This window comes from Scomber scombrus, chromosome 20 (assembly GCF_963691925.1).
Source record: "Scomber scombrus chromosome 20, fScoSco1.1, whole genome shotgun sequence".
NCBI lineage: Eukaryota > Metazoa > Chordata > Actinopteri > Scombriformes > Scombridae > Scomber > Scomber scombrus.
In genome coordinates this window covers 9,224,957-9,242,662 of record NC_084989.1, presented here as the reverse complement: position 1 = coordinate 9,242,662, position 17,706 = coordinate 9,224,957, and the positions used below count along the sequence as shown (strand labels likewise).

General features: G+C 40.9%; 1 protein-coding gene across 1 annotated transcript; it reads right to left on the bottom strand.

Annotated features, from left to right (window-relative positions):
* Positions 1–41: 41 nt before the first annotated feature.
* pdcd6 (programmed cell death 6) lies at positions 42–17,051 on the bottom strand. The gene is made up of 6 exons (XM_062441600.1): positions 16,892–17,051; positions 11,613–11,674; positions 3,634–3,678; positions 2,517–2,675; positions 1,526–1,635; positions 42–899 (listed from the first exon to the last, which is right to left on the bottom strand). The coding sequence occupies exons 1-6, from the start codon at positions 16,972–16,974 to the stop codon at positions 801–803; spliced, it is 558 nt and encodes a 185-aa protein (XP_062297584.1). The 5' UTR covers positions 16,975–17,051; the 3' UTR covers positions 42–800.
* Positions 17,052–17,706: the final 655 nt, after the last annotated feature.

Below are 17,706 nucleotides of genomic sequence, written 5' to 3'. Positions count from 1 at the left end.
AAATGAAAGCATAACTCCACATGACTTTCTTTTTTGTTTTGTTTTTTAATAAAAGATTTTTTCTTTTGTGTCTTTTTTACACATTTTAAGGCATCATGCACCAAAAAATAAACCATACTAAAGGCATTATGCTTACCCTCTAACAAAAATTATATGTTCTAACATTTGCTGTTAAAAATAAGTTCATACAAATATGGCATGTAAGCTGGCATGTCAGTGAATCTCGAAGCAGAACATCACCTGCTTTCACAGTATTTGTAAACATGGCTTTGAGCAAAATAGAGCTGAAGAAAAGACAAGAAAAAGGTAGAGCATGCTTCAACGTTAGGGCTAAATTTCCCTGAAAAGCATGCAATCCATCTTAAATCATATTTACAATGCATCATTTTACTCTCAACAGAGTTTTTTTTCTTTTCATTGTATCAATTAAAGTTAAGACATTAAGAAAGTTTATCGACAATAACAGACAGACTGACTGACAGACAGAAAGACAGATGTGTCCATAATGACCCCAGAGTCTCCAACACAGGCGTAGTTCAGATTGGTCAAACAAAACACTACAAGATTATTTTTTTTTTAAATACATCAAGCATTATAGTTGCACCTCAAGACAAATGCAGTCTTCAGTAAAAACTTAAATGTTCATCTAAGCTTCATGATATCAATCATATAAATTTGTGTGAGACAAAAATTAAGTTTAAAAAAATCTTGTAGTGTCCACCATGGCAGACATCCGGGAGGTGCCCCTGGATTTGGCACAGTTGTGTCCAGTTGTGCTCTTCTGCGGTGGTCCTTGTGCGTTATACTATATTGAAGACCATGGATAGATACTGTTCATATGAAACCTGGATCCAGCCATCCTGGTCTGTATCGTATCGCCTGAACACATCAGTCAACCTCTGTGGATACGAAGAGCAGTAAGAGTTAGTTACACTCTAAAACTCTAAAAACAAACTAATTTCTCATTGCTCCAAAGTCTCTGAATGCAGAAATTTAAACACACTGTGCTTCAAGAACATGCTACAGGAACACGGACATCCTTATATTTCACTGGATATGTGAAATGTTGTTGATTTACATTTATTTTAATATTATGTCATAGATAGAAACTGCAAAGGAAAAATGAACATTGACGCTACAGTTAATACCTTGATCATGGCACTTGAAACACTACTGTTAAATGACTGTCCTACTGTACCTGAAGAGCTGCTCCAGCTATTAATAAAGGGCTGCAGTCACACATGATTGCTTCCATTATAATTGCATGTGTGAAATTAGTGAAAATGAACAAACAGCCCCAAGTGGAGCTTCCCTAGACGATTAATAATCTAAAAGGGAAGACTGATGTATTTTTCAAATGTGTATAATTAAAAACTGCTCTGTGAATTTTATGAATACAAGAGTAGCCTTGTTGTGATGTGACCAAAGGACATCCTGTACTTGTGTACAGTATGTGCATACATCTGGTGGTTTATGCACATTCATATAACAGAATAAATCATATTGTCCACAGTTTGTCTGTTACCTGTAGTACAATACAGCACTGGATGAAGTCATCAAAGGCCACCTGTCCCTTCCTCTGGCGGTCGAACTTCTCTATCAGCGTACAGTAGAACTGTTCTGATAGACGATAGCCTGCACACAACAGCAAAAACGACATTAACAACACACTGGACTTTAACTTCAGGGTTATGAACCCCTACACACCCTTGAGAAATCAAACAGGACTTCGGCCTCTGCTCTGAGTTGCTGAGGCTCCTCACAGTGCTCAGAAAGGGACAAAAACTCTTAAGTACAGAGGTCTAGCCATGTGATGATATGCAAGTGAATGGTATGTTTTTTTTAATTGACTGATCCATAAAGAAATGTAGAAAGCATGCAAATCAAACACAGACTGAACAGTGTTTTGTTTACTTTCCACTTGAGGAGATTTAAATTCCTTCTATTCTGTTATATTTTTGGGCACACAAATCTGCAGCTTTCATTCACAGTTGCTCTAATTAGTGGAGGACAAATCCACAACCCTCTTTCAGTGCAGAAAAGGCAACCGCGGTTCACCAAAGCTAATATACTGCTACAGCAGCCTGTCATAGTGGATCCAACATTTTATTCAAAAATTGTAATATATTGTAATGCACTGCTAATATGTTCATGCTCTCTCCTCTCCAATCAGCATCAATATGTTGCAATGCTTCATCAGCTAATTCTGGCCCATTGCAATAAAAATAATATTTTAAAATAACAATCAAATTCACAAAAATATTGTTAAATAATGTTAGTTTTGTATGAACCATTAGTGCTACTGTGCACTGAATGAGGATTTTACATTTGGTTGACTGTGAAACTGAAACTGTCTTACATTATGTACTACATGAGTCCATCCAAACACACACAGAGCTACTGAAAAGACTAAATCTGACCTTTTGACTCAGGGAACGGACAGTCCTAGAGACAGTCAACGGAGCCCTCCACCACAATGTACAAACTCATGCATCAAGGCATACTTCGCGTCTCACCAAATCCAGTCAGAGCCTGTTTGAGTTCGTTCTTATCGATGAAGCCGGAGTTGTCCCTGTCGTAGGTCCTGAAGATGTTCTGCCAGTCTGTGATGTACTTCCACACGCCGGCGAACTCATTGAAGTTCACGCCGCCTTTATTTTCCCTGTCGAACATGGCTGAGGAAGAGAGAGAGAAGGGGGGGTCGAGGATAAAGTCTTACCATTGGTATTTTATTCACTCCCTGTTTGTCACACATACACACACACGCCTGGAAATTGCAGTTGGGACTAATCCTGTGACATGAAAGCCACTGTGGTGTAGTTTTAAAGCGCTGTCAGAGAACAGTGGAGTGAGGAGTGTGGGTCAGAAAGGGACTGCTCACACTTCACTAACTCCTGCCTCATAAGATTGCGGTACAACACAGAAAGAAAACCCCACAGTCAACAATCCACTCCTCACCCCCATGAGGATCAATCCAATTACCCCCCAACAAAAGGGAGTGTTATCACAGGATATGCTTTCTGCTGGGGGACTATTAAACAATGGATTTACTGCTTATGGTACAGTGGGAAGGAGAGGCGATGGAATTATAGGGATTTACTCTGCAATTCACACAACCAAAAAAGGAATAAAGTACATATGAGGTCCTGAGAGAGATATTTTTAACATATTTATATTTAAAGTGGAAGTTGTAGCTGAAATGTGCCAGCTTTAAATGCTAAATGTGCTAAGATACAGCCTGATCTAAAGTAGTATATTTAAAAAGCAGCCAACCTTGCCCTCAACTACACTGCTGAGTTTTCTAACCTCAACTGAATATTAAAACCATCTTAGGGGTGTAAACAGATCAATATTTAGAGTCTGAGGCAATCGACAGCTGCCTTTTGTGACAAGGTTTCGCATTTCCTCGCTAAAGCTCTCTCCTCCTCTTTTTATTGATGGCTGCAGGTTTCCACTAGAGTAGACATTACTGATGCCAAAGATAAGTTTGTTTCTGCCCTTAAATTGCTCAAAACTTAATGAATTTATCCAGTTGTCATGGTAACTATGCAAATAAACAACTTGCACAGACAGGAGTACAAAAGTCAGTTGTGTAAAAATGAGTCGGGCGTGGCACTGTCAGCAGTTACTTACATATTATGGACCGGACTGTCACTGGGTTGAAAGGAGTCCATGTGCCTGAAAGACAGAACAATATCAGTTAAATAAAAAAACTACCAGCCTACTGAGACGAGCAAGTTATTAGCTGAAGGAACTAAACACATTTACTATAACTTTACTTATATAGCAGTTAAAGACAGAAGAAACTCTGCAGGTCATAGAGCTCCACAGGTGACAATCATGAAAGACTTAAAGCTTGCAAAGTTTTCAGCAGAGATTTGTAAAGCCAAGTTCAGAAGCTGAAAGCAGCTGTGGTTAATGCAGTCATTTTTTTGAACCATTGTGTTGAGATCACAGCCCTAATTTGTCATTATGTCGGAAACAAATAAACAGTTCTTGGCTTAACAATAACATTTTCTCAAGATAAGTATAGTTCATGGTGCCTGTATTTATTTTGTTAAGACTATTATCTTACGATAACATTATAAACGTGTTATCTTGAGCTGTACAATCTTATACTCAATGATTAATCACTTTGTTATCTTGGGATAATCAAACTATCGAGTTTTGCCATGTTGGCTTCTGGGACATAATGACACTGTTTTATGCAGACTATGACAGGGTTTCCACCACAGCTGAGGTGGTGAGCCAACCAGATCTTGATGCATATCACTGTGATTAATTTAGTCACTGGTTACAACATTTGTGGCATTTGCTGTGTGAAAAAGCCCTTTTCCACCTTTTTTTACCTGGTTATTTCATGAAGGTGTATTAACCTTAATGGGGATGGTGTTTGTTTCAGGCGAGGTGGCACACTTGAACTATGACTATGATAATCTTGAAGTTATGAGACATTTACTGTAGATATGACCGAGAGACGTCACTCTTTTGGTCTTCAGTTTAGTTCTAGGTACAGAAAATAAAGTCTCATCAGAGGACAGGGACATTTAGTGATTGCCAAGTAATCAGCAACATCTTCAAATAATATGTCAGCCAGTGCAAGACTATTAAAATTAGGCACATATGATCCATCATCTGTCTTCTGTTTCATTGCCTGCGGTAATATTCTAGTTGTACATCACTTGCTTCCGTTTCATTGGATGACATTTTGTTGATAAGTAAAATGAAAGGACGAGCCACCATACTAACAGTACACTGACAAGAATAGAGGATAGAAGTATCCACCAGATGACTTAAATCACATTAAGTAGAGAAAGGGCCACATGTGGATGCTCTGTATTGGACATACAATCCGTGTTGATGTTAATATGAACACAAAATGGCTACTTTTCATCTATAGCTCAAACGCCTCAATTATATGTGAATATAGCTGGCATTTATATGGTCAGAAAGACTGATGGGGCCCGAAGGTAAGTGTGTTTAGACTTTATAGCCTGCTTCACACACTCGCCTCTCAAGGCGCTGAGATTTATCTGGACATCTCAATCCTTGCTGACTCACCAACTCAATTTATTAGAGAGGTGGACAGTTCAAAGCCTGAAATAAAGGATGAGAGAGTGTGGGAAAATGCAGATAAGACAGACAACATGAGAGGACAAGAAAACACAAGCAGGAGAAGAAGAGGAAAAACCAAGACGGGAGGAAGAGAGGTTGCCAGATGAAAAAAACGCTACAAAAAAAAGCGACGACGCTAGATGAGGAGAGCAAAACATTTGCGGCGTCATTTTTGTTGCAGTAGCTTCAACTAGCTAGCCTACTTTTGCTGACCGATGATTCCTCCCTGCAACTCTATCTGCAGAACATAAAACCGCATCTGCAGAATTTTAATATTTAGTCGGCCTAGCGTTGAGCCTGTTTCACACTGTGCTATTCCTGACTGCTTATTTTTTGAACTCCTTCCACAGTTTAGCTATGCCAGCAGGAAGTAAGTTTGTAGCGAGAGCCACAAGAGCTTAGATAAGGTGCTCTTTGAAGTAAATCACCTCATCTAAATAAAAAAGCCTGCGAGGTAAAAGGAACTCTCAGATTTTGTTTTCTTATTGATTGATTCACAATTATACTTTGTCCATATCAAGAGTTCAATTGACTGTAAAAGGAGCAAAAATTAGTTTCAAGGTTTGGTGAATTGTACAAAGATTTTGGGACACAAAAGATGTACAAAATAACATTTAGCTTCAGTGTTCCAAGAAGACACCAGACATCTCCTCCCCCGTTTCTTGGTTTGGTTTATTGATGTGTGAGGCTGTCTGGGACTAAGGGCGGAGCTGTTCTGGGACCAGGCCTGAGGCTCTTACTGGAGCTGGGGTTTGGGCCAGAATCCATATTTCTACCCCATCAATTGGAGTGCTGATAGAAAGCAACAAACAAAAAGTGTCATAAATTTATTGATGCGAGTCCAATTTTGTCGAAACAAGTCAGAGTAACTGCTGTGTTTATTCACTGCAGTGGAGTCAATGAGTCAAACCTCATGTCTCCTATGAGTTTATTCAGTAAAACAAAACTCTTGTCTTCACTGATAACTATATAGTAGCTCTGGGATGTGTTTCACTAACTGTGAAAGTTCCATGTCTACACAATGAGACTTCAGACATCTGATCGGTCTGTAAATGCTTCTTGCGTAATGTGTAAATCCTGCCAGTCACTTCTTCCAATGCTGCAATACACTAGCAGTGAGACTAAGCACCACAATGTTGGCCTGCTGATTGGTCCAGACAGAGATGTTTTGGAGTTAGTTTGGTTTAGCACGCTTATACTAAACCAAACTAACTAAAATTAGCTTTAGGCATTCATGTCTCCCTCAAGATGAATTGTAATAACTTTGATGATCTGCTTTTAGACTGAGCATTTTCCTCTGATGTCGTGTCTTGGGACAGCAGTTCTTATGCACAAGCATTTCAAAATTAACATCTTCTGTTCAAATGAATCAAACTGCCACTACACATTTAATAACGCTCAAAAAAAGACTGGAATTATTTTATTTTATGTATGACAAGTTACTGTATATGAGCTGAGGTCTGATGTAAGAAATCCAATCATGTCTAAAAATGTATCGCTGATGATTGTATTGTCGTGTCTTGTCTCTAAGATCATGAAACTTCAGGGAACTTAAGCAGAAGAAAGTGAAGCGAAATCTTCATGAAAAGGAGAACACACGCATCTGAAGTCCTTTCAAAGTATTTGTATAAATGTTGTTCCAGTATTACAGGCAGCAGAAAAATGACCAGAGGCAGAGCGACGAGGAACAAGCTGTGACCTTTCCAGCCACACCGATTCTTCTACTAACACACACACACACTTTTCACACCCGTAGCTAAGCTGTGAGGTCACCAATGTATGCCAGACAGACTGCGGCTGCCCAGTGTGAGGTGGTCAGTATGGTTAAGATGTTTGTGTGCATCTGTGTGTGTGTCTGATGGCCGACTGGGACAATGCACCCTCTGTCCTGTGCACACACTGGGCTCTCTCACTGGTGAGCTCAACTGCCAGTGGTGAGGTGGAGAGCGAGGAAGAGAGAGAGGGAGAAGTGAGGAGGAGGAGGAGGAGGAGAGAGCGAGGCTGCTGGAAAAACAGACCGTACTGACCGCAGTATATACACACACACACACACACATTTAACGGCTGTTTTGTATGTACACATTTGATATATGAAAGCCTATATGGACACAGACTTTTACACACATCACTGAAACGTTTAACTGTACACCTTAAAAGTAGTTTCAAAATGTTTAACCAAAACGCAAACAAGCTGCATCCTTTCCAACCAAGGTAAAGATTTCATAGTGACATGTAGAAAAATGTAAAATTAAGGTAGGACAACCGGGCCTCCATCATCACCTTCATTAGACGTTCGATTTTCTTTTCTATTTCAAATTTAGTTTTTTTTATTTCTGTGACTGCTGAGATTGTGCAGCACATACACAATATCTCATAACACCAGGACTTAGCCAAACCATTCACATGTGTCATAAAACATCAAGTTAGTCACCAACCAACGGTGTAGTCACAGGATCATTGGTCATTCTGTTGGTTTTGTCGCTGCCAGACAATAGCGATGTGTGTGACAGACCAGCAGGCTTTTCTCGAGGTATCCAGTAGCTCATAAATAGAACTGTTGCCTCAGACCTTTATCTAAAGATAGCTTTTTTGCAAGTGCATTAAGCATTTGACTGAAATTGAAGATTAATAACAGCGAGGAGATATTGAGGAGCTCCACACCGGCTGAAATCAATACTCACTGTCCATTTAATTTGGTTAAAGTGTAACCGGGCTCAACAAAAAGCTACAAATACAAAAGTGTAAAGGTAAGAGCTATTGAATGAGCTCTGTGACTCCTGCCATTCAGCCAACGCTGCAATCTGCACAGCGAGCGAGTGTTCTCTCGATCGTGTCAGCAATTTTACTTGCTATTACTGCTCCTACGCACTTAAATAAATAACTCAAGTAGGAGTGTAAATCTGTGTGTGCAGGCGAGTGGAGGAGCATGATGGCTTGTTGGTGTGATGTCTACTCACTGCAGAGCAAAGAGAGGCCAAAAAAAAAAAAATCATATTTATAGCAAATGGCACAGCTAGAAGGCATACGCTCAACACAGACATGCACATACACTTCAGAGGCACCAAGCCAATCGGCGTCTCATCAGGGATGATACACTGTCACGCCCAGGACTGATAGAGAGAGGCAGAGAGAGAAGAAAAGAGGGAGGACAAACGGACAGAGAAAGAAAGGGAGAGTGGAAAAAGTGGGGAGAAGTAAGGGAGAAGGGGAGAGAGACAAAGAGAAAAAGTTAGAGTGAGAGAGGACGAACAGACAGAGGACACAGCAGGCACTGAGCCTGTGCCATATCCTCCTGAGGAATGTCGAGATTAAAGAGGAGAGGAGAGGAGAGGAGAGGAGAGGAGAGGAGAGGAGAGGAGAGCAGAGGAGAGCAGAGGAGAGGAGAGCAGAGGAGAGGAGAGGAGAGGAAGTCCATCTTAAAAAGTCAGAGAGAAAATAGAAAAAGTGACATCATCTTACATTGACAACAAGCATCAAAATACTTGATAAAACAGAAACTGGGTTAGAGATGGAAAACATCCCGCCCACCGTGTTGGCAGGTTTTTTCCCACTTTGGAAAAAAAAAAAAAACTCAGCAGAAATGAGAGGACTTGTTATAATGGACATCTCTGCAAAGTGGGACAGAAACGGGAGAGAGAAAGGAGGGCTGACAGACATCAGAGACGCAAAGAGTGAGGGATTGAAGGTAGCAGACTGAGAGGAGAGATAAGAAGAAGAGGAGAGAGAATATGGTGCAGAAACAGCACATGCAGGATAGCAGGATGGAGGAGTAAACAGCAACAGCAAAGCCTCGTCCTCCTACTCCTCCTCAGCCTCATGAACTCTCTGCACTCTGCTCCCCTGAGGGACTGGGGGGTAAAAAAAAGGAGAGGACAGGATAAAAGGTAGAGGTAGATGATAAAGAAAAGGGTCAGGAGGGACAACAGTGGCAGGGCGTAAAAAGCATGGTTGATGGTGTGAAACAGAGACGGACAGACAGAGACAGACAGACAGAGAAACGGGTTTGGTGGCTTTAGTGAGCGAACTGCAGGACAGGATGTATTGCAGTATGTGTTCAGCTCCACTGGCTCTGTTTCATATCACAGTGAAGCTAATGAACTGGCGGAGAGTGGACTGGGAAACCTGCTGTTCACAGACGTAAACTGCGCGCAAATACACAGCAAGGTGCACATACACACACTGTGATACACACGAACGCGCACACAAACACGCCACGCCTGTAAAAACAGAACAGACTACCTACTGACCCTTGGCATAAAAGCAGACCAAAAAAAAAAAAAAATCACACATACTCATACATGCATGCATGCACAAACACACACTCACACACTAATCAGTATGCTGAGCCTGAGCCACTGCGCAGACTGATAACAGCTTCTTTCACTGCTGCTGCTGCCGCTGCCGCTGCTGGCTTCCACACTTCTTTTTTTCCCTCTGAAGTGCCCTGATGGGTTTAATCTGCTCCAAAAAAAAAAAAAAAAAAAAAAATGTTGGGCCAGGTCTCAGAGAGCAATCCAGCCATAAACCTGATGGGGAACACATTATATTTTAATGAGAAGACAAACATCAACCAGCACTACCGTTTCTCATTAATCATTACTGTATTTCAACACTGCTTTCTCATTGAGAGCAAGGTCAAGAAGCATCGCTGGTGCAGTGTTATGTGTGCCATGAAAACAGATATTTTACCAGTCTGTTACACTCTGGCAGCTCTTCTCAGTTCAAGCAAGTGTACAGCTGACTTCACTTGGCAGGAGTTGAGCAGAGAAGATGACCTGTATCATTTATTCAACACCTCTCTTCAAACTGCCTCACAGAATCCCAAGTATATATTTTTTTCCCTAGGAAGACCCAGTGGGAACCGAACCCTTAATCCTGTTTTAAGTCCTGCTCATCCTGAACTACAAGGGACGGAGAGAGACAGCGCTTCCATTACAAGGAGCTGTTATCCTCAGGTTGTGTCCCAGGTTCTTTTGATGCTCGTCTTTTGTATCACTCTTCTGTCTTTCTCAGATGAACAGAAGCACAGAAAACACTCATTGTTAGATTTTTTTAATTGATCATTCACTGAGTCCGCCCCCCTAGTTACAGTTGCTGGGGCAGATTTAAGATCCAAAATTTCCACCAATTTTTGAACTAATGAATTCTCAATTTTGTCAGCTGAAATCACAAACATTTGCTAAAAGCTGTGTAGCTAGATAGTCTCCGAAAGCTAAAAACTAAAGACTAAAGCTGCACGTCCCAAGCACAAAATCAACATTCTCACCATATCTTGAACCATACAGACGTCCTGATGTTATCATTTCATTCTAGCACACGCTGCACAGCTCACATACTTGGAAAAATAATGACAGAGATTAAAATTCAAGCTTTACTGCTCTGTTTTCAAACAGCATGTTTCACTTTCAGTATTACAATAAAAAGGCTGTTAGGATAAGGACTAATGAATGTGTTTAGCGAATCTAGGATATTATCTAGCAAGTCTGTGGAGTGTAAACTTCTACAAATCCAAAAAAAGACTTGCTTGTATTGGCCTACACTCTGATTCAGTAGGACCAGCACCCACCATGATGGCACCACACAGTGGGTGTGTTAAGTGAACTTTTTTTCTTTTTTTACATAATCTTAATCCCCATAAATAAATGTAATGTGAGATAAACCATGCTGTATTACTACTGTACATAGTAGCTAGTTAGCTGGACATACTAATGTTTGCAGCTCATGTACATTGTTAAACCCATTTGCCAGATTTTCAACATATGGTGAAATCCTAATCTCAACAGGCCTGGTTTGCCCAGTAACAGTTGCTAAGGCTTGGGTTGGACGATGGCTGTTCAGGGAAGAGGTTTAATGAACAGTTTGGTTTATTCAACGAAACTACTTCCGTGACGTCCCTTGCTGGAACTCTAGTGTCTCCATTTCTCCACTAAGTGTAACTGTTATGACAAGAAAAAAATGAAAACATTTCTCAACATGTTGGAACCGTGCAGAAGTAGGTCTTTCAAGTCCACACCCAGCAGCCATTCTACACCGTACCATTGAGCTCATCTCAGGGACACTGAGGCAATATCAAGGATGATTTCTTTCAAGCTACTCTGATCAACTTTTCACCTGCTTTTTTTTGTTGGACTGCGACAAAAATAAAACTCCATTCGTTTTTTAATTCACTTCATCTGCCACTCCGGGATAAAAATAAAATCCCAATCCACTTTCTGCTTGGGCTTGGCAGTTGCTTAAATCAAAGAATGGCAAAGAGCAATGGTGTGTAGGGAGGAGACGGGACAGAGACTGAGGAATAAAAAAATAAAAAAAGAGGAGGCAGTGAGGGAGTAATGGATGGTAAAAGGCAAAGATAGAAAAAAACTGAGAGGTGGATACAGAGGAGGGCATTAGCACATGAGAGACAGAATTAAGGGGAAAGACATAAAAATGGGCGTGGCTAAACACAAGAAAGTAAAGATAAAAAGAGGGCGAAAGAGTGAGACACATGTACGCACCATTCGATAAGGCCTGCTGGAGCTCTGAGTCTGATATCACCCCACTCCGGTCCTTGTCGACCCTGGGGAGGAAAACACAGATTAGAAACAGCCTGCATTAACCATTCCACACACCCACACACACACACACTCCAACACACAATAGCAGCAGCACACGCCTAGCTGAAACTTTATCCTCCTGAGCACGTGTTAGTATTTCAACAGTCCACTGAGAATGAATGGAGCGCTATGATCAGGACACACAAGGCAGCTTGTACACTCACAGTTCCCTTGAGACCAGACAGACAGGCGGGGCATGTATGTAGGTGTGTGTGTCTGTGTGTGTGTGTGTGTGTGTGTGTGTGTGTGTGTGTGTGTGTGTGTGTGTATGGAGCAAAATGAAAGTGAATGTTGGCAACCACACAAGTAGCTTCTAGTGCTATGTATAGTTTCAGATTGCACAAATCTTGCTGTGCAGCATTCTTTTTAAGTGATAAGTAAAACCAAAACTAAAAAAAACAGCGTTACATTTCAGGTAAGCGTTTTTGGTGGAGGTGTAAACCATGACATTACATAAAAAAGCAGAGGGTGTCCGGCGGTCTAGCAGTTATGTCACATAACTGTGAAGTTCCTCGTTCGATTGATGATCTAGCTTAACAGTATCCTTCACTTCATGGGCATAGAGTTGACACAATCAATCAGTTAATTATTTAGTTGTTTGAAGGAAAACACGTCAGCAACTTTTTTGATAGCAGATGAATGTTTTTAGTAATTTCTTAAGTAAAAAATGCCAAAACATTTTCATTTGCTTCAAAATAGGTAAGATTTGCTACACTTTTCTATGATAGTAAGCTCAATATTTGGGGTTTTGGACTGTTGGTCAGACAAAACAAGCAATTAAAAAAAGTCAGCTTGGGCTTTTTGGGAAGTGTAATAGTATTATTACATTTTAATTGTTTTCTGACAATTTATAAACTAGATTATTAATGTATTCATTGCAATATAACACTAGAATCCATCTTGTCCAGCTTCAGTTTATGCGCCTGTATCCAAACCACCACTGGTTCAGACCAGTCAGCGTCCTATAAGGATTCTCGTGTGATCTCTGCCTCACAAGGTTAGACGGTGATAGACAGATGGCTCATCCAATCACCTGCCAAGTAATTTTTGAAAATGTCTACCCTTTTCTTAACAGTTTCCAAGGACGACTTCTCGGATGGTTCTGTGTAACAAACCATCTGGTGCGTCAGGTTTGTTTTGGGGATTACTGATGTGAAAATTGTTTGGGAACTCCTTCTTGAAGAGAGGATTTTCTTTCTAACTCTGTCAGTCTTAAAAGGAAGAATTGGAGGAAAGTGCTATCTATCTCGGGGAGGTGTTGACTCACAGGCAAACATAAAAGATGCTGAGAAAGCAGCACTTCAGTATCTAAGGGTACAGCAGGTCAAACAAAGGTATGAATGAGCTGTCAAATTATTATGCAGAAAGTCTTTAGCTTGATTTTGGTTTTATCTGCTTGAATGGATTTATAAACACCCTGGTAGTTTTTTTTTTCAACTTCTAGGACTTAAATCCTGAATATGTCATCGTCTCCTGACAAACATCTAGCAGTTTTACCTCATGAAAAAATAAAGATATGGATTAAAAGTCAGATCTAACTTAGCTAAGAGTCTTTTTTCTGAGACACATAAAACACAAACAGACTGGTTGGTGAAACAAGTTAACGGTCTTCACAGTTATGAAACGTAGCTTAGTCAAACATCCAGTGACTCAGCTGTTCCTTAGCAACCCGCCTGGCCTGACCTGTTGACGTAGAACTCACTCAACAAATACACTCTGAATTCCAGCAGAGAAGAAGAAGGAGGGGAGGAGATGGGGGAACCCCCCAAAGAAAAAGAAAAAAAACCCACAGCAGTGCTGACTTTGTGGGCTGGCCTTCTGCTTCTTGCTGCGGCACTTAATTTGAGGCCACATCTGAATATATGCAGCCTTGTAGCCTCCGAAGCTCTTCGACTCTCTAAATGGAGATCAACTCAGCTATATGTCTGTGTGCACTCCTCACTTTACATTCACCCACATAAATAAAGAAATAGAAATGCCAACCATGACCAACTAGTCAAGTTGCAGTTTACATCTGTCTGTCCAGACATATATAATTATTGTAGTGAAGACTTTGAAGGAATTTAATAAAATCACCTCAGTTTCAGGGTTAGGGTTAGGGTTAGGGTTAGGAATAGTGTCACCCATTTAGGTAAAATATGATCACAATCTCCCCTTCTGTTCCTGAGTTATGGTGTTGAATAAAAGTGTTTTTTTTAGAATATTATATGTCACAGTAAAGTTGACCCTTAACCTTTTGGATGTAAAATGTCATCAGTCATTTTATCCTATTACACATCTGTGTGAAATTAGCGTATAAAATCTTGAGTTTTATGAGGTGACAGTGACCTTTGAGCACCAAATTCTCATCAGTTAATCATTAAGTCCAAGGGGACGTTTGTGTCAAATTTGAAGAAACTTCCTCAAAGTGTTGTTGAGATATCGCGTTTACGAGAAATTGGACGTATGTACGAGCAACACGAAAACATAATGCCTTCAGCTATGGGTGTCGCCAGCTCCAAAGCATAAAAACAAACATAAGGAGACCTGCTTGGTCTCATTTGGGGAGAAAACCAGCTTTCAGTGCGCTTCCATAAAGGACAGCTTTGTCACAGTGAAGGTGAGGAGTGGTCGGGTTGGTGCAGGCAGTGGGGGTACCCAGCCTTCACCAAACACTGATAGATTAACTCAAAGAAATGTGTGTGTACAGTATAAGCTCTCCCCTTTTCTCCTGCCTCCCCATTTTTTCCTCCAGCTCACACCCTCACTCCCTAACCCTCAGGTTAAATTACCTCGCCAGACTTCTTTACTACATAAAGCGAGCTGAAACAGTGAAAGCATCATTAAAACTTCCTCTCGCCTGCGGCACAGACAGTTAACCATCTGGCCGTTCTATCTTCACGCAAACGCAGAACTTGTAAGTAAAACAGCAGGACAGAATGAAACACTATGGTTTAGTTGGGTATTTTGCTCAGATTTTCCCATGTTTCACTGTTTCCTATTAAGCAATAAGGTTGGAATATGACTTGTGGAACAAAGCCCGTCCGACTTTCCACATAAACTATCCAAAAAGTTAGGTGATGTCACCACCAATCTCACAGCGGAAAAGAGAAACTAAATTCATAAAACCCTCCAAGGAAATCCTGGTGCTCCACTGCTGCTTTTTTCCTGTTTCTAAATGTATTGATCCGCTTTTTTAAGTTGTTGATCAAACCATGGGTCTGTTTCAAGGACCACATCAACTCTGAATTGCTGCTCATTTAATCTAGATCAACCTATTTTCCTTCCCACAAGTTCTAATTTGATACCTAACACGTTGGAATCTGTTGTGCTTCCAAAATGTTCAGCATTCACTCAGCAGTAGCAGACAGCGGATGAACATGTTGTTGTGCTCACATAGCAACAAATCTGCATTGTTGATCCAAATCCAACTCAAAGCCTGCTGCTGTTGACTCTTGAAGGGCTGAAGCATTTTTGTCATACTGGCGTCATTCATTAGAAAGAAGGCAAAAAGGAGAGAATGTCTTCTTCATGAATCATCCAGTGTCAAGTCATGGGAATAAATATATTTACAAAATAGACCCAATTTAGAGGCAAACTATACATCACGACCATTCACCGCGCAAAAAACAGCTGGAGAATGAATGGCTCTTTTTCTTCTACTGACATGACACATCCGCTCAGGAAGAAAAAAAAAGCAGAGTCATGATTAGACAGGGCCAATAAAAAAAAAAAAGAGAGAGAAGCTGAATGGATTTTTAAAAATAAGTGCAACACCGACACGGTGAGTCATGGATCGGCAGGTGTGTGAGCGTGCGTGACATACAGATTGAGAGGCCTCCCTCCCACATCAATGACTCTGATCACATGACTGACTGAGGGGATTCCAGCACTTCCCTGCCAGATATTCACAAAGAGAGGCAGCAGATGAGGCGGCTCAATGCTCATGTGAGAGATGACTGTGTGTGTGTGTTTGTGTTCATCAAAGTCATACTGTTTGTATTTGTGAGTCCAGTTATGATGACTCTGTATGTGTTAAGACGGATGTGACGGGCATGAGGAGCACCATCTGCGTGATAGTGGATGAAAGATCATGAGAGAGAGACAGAAAAGCCAAAGACATTTATGAGACAGAATGTGTAGATCCGACCTGCTTTCCGAGGGGGTTTTGCGCCACCCATAAATAATTCGTTAAGAGTGTTTCAAGCCTTGGAATGCCTGCAGCATCTAGATGTTGTGAGATGAAAGCAGGGAGAAATCCTCTGCAGTATTACATAACTCTATAGGTTACTATTACCACTGAACATTCATCAGCTATTTTCCTCTCTGCCTACTACTGTGACCTTCTTCGCCACTGACACACTTCTGACTGAGTGTGGAGGAAATGATCACTAACGATAGCTTAATGTCGCCTCACATTCTGTTACATCAGGATGAGGAAAAAATGACACAACCCCAGACAGATTATCTTCTCACCGTGGAGCAGAGCTTTACAATGTATTCATGTCAGCCTCCCACAAATAGCTACACACTGTGTCATATACACTCACAATTGCCTGATTTTTTTTCTTTTTAGAGAAACCCAATCTTAAAAGGATTTTTCTCTGCTCACTTGGTGCAGGAACAGACAAGCAGCAGTGAAAAGACACATTCAGGAAATATTTCCTCATACCTCTATTTTTAAATGAATGATTTTAAATTCTCTCTCTTTTTTTTTTTTACCCTTCAAGGACTCCTGGAGGTCCTTGTACCCCAGTTTGGAAACTCTCACTGCTGTGGGAGACAGTTAACAGATTGAGCCAGCTGATTGCCTGTCAGGACAATTGAACACCAATAGAAATGCAGCTCTGAGGCACTGCTGAAGGTCTTGTAATGCAATGCAATCAAACGAGTGACGTGTAATTACTATAGGCTGCATGTTTAATGTTTCCAGGAAGCTCCACTCACAACTGAGACGTACAAATCACTGATAGTCTTGCTGAGCTTTGCTCTCAGCTAAAAAAATAAGAAAGTCATAAAAGACAACAGAGTTAAGGCAAAGAAACGAGCTGTCAATGAAACATTTGTGTCAGCGGTACCACCCTGTCTCACGCTCTCCTTCCTCTCCGCGCTACAGACGGCAGCTTTGGTTGTCAATGCGGAGCGGAGTGAGAGGCAGGCCGGGCAGAAAGGGGCGAAGCAACCCGCCTTTCTCCACTCACCTCTGGAAGATATTCCACAGAAAGCCCTGGTCCGGAGGAGCATTAATGTGCGGAGGAGCTCTGTACGGACTGTGGTACGCCATTTTAAAGGGAAGAGTTTTTCAAAAAAATAAAAATAGTGGTAGGAAGAGCGGACAGTCTGTGTTTCCTCCTGCCGTAGTTTTTCTCCCTGCTTCAGTCAGTGAGACGTTCACGTTGAGAGAGGAGTGGCCAAAACTCACCGCCTCCCGCTAGCACGCTGACGTCACATGTTCCGCTCCTTTCAGCGCGGTAAAAATAGAAACTCATTATGGGTCTTACTTTATTTTCTCTATTTTCAGAGGAGCGTTCTCAAAGATCCCCTCCAGATATGTTTTAAGATGTGTGTGTAAAGTACTCCACTTTGAATATTAAACTGTGTCTGATGTGTTATTTTCCCCACCAAATAAAGTTAAATTATCTCATTAAAATCCTTAAAATTACATGTACTCCTTCTCCCTCATCAAAAATTCCATAATCTATGAATATGCAAATTGTGCTCATATAATAATAATAACAATTATTATTATTATTATTATTAATAATAAAAATGTAACTACTATACATGAGATGTCTCTCACTCCACTGTGAAGTGAAATATGACCAAGGCTGGATTAATACCGCCAGGGGCCCCTGCGCACTGCTGAAGCTCATCCCTCCACCACCACATATTTTTTGTTTTGGACATGTCAGGTTTATAACAGTGACCATAATGATCAAGAGAAAGGGTCAAGCCTTGTGTAGTTTTGCTGTGGAGTCCAACAATAAAAAAATGCAAACTTTTTTTTTCTCCTATC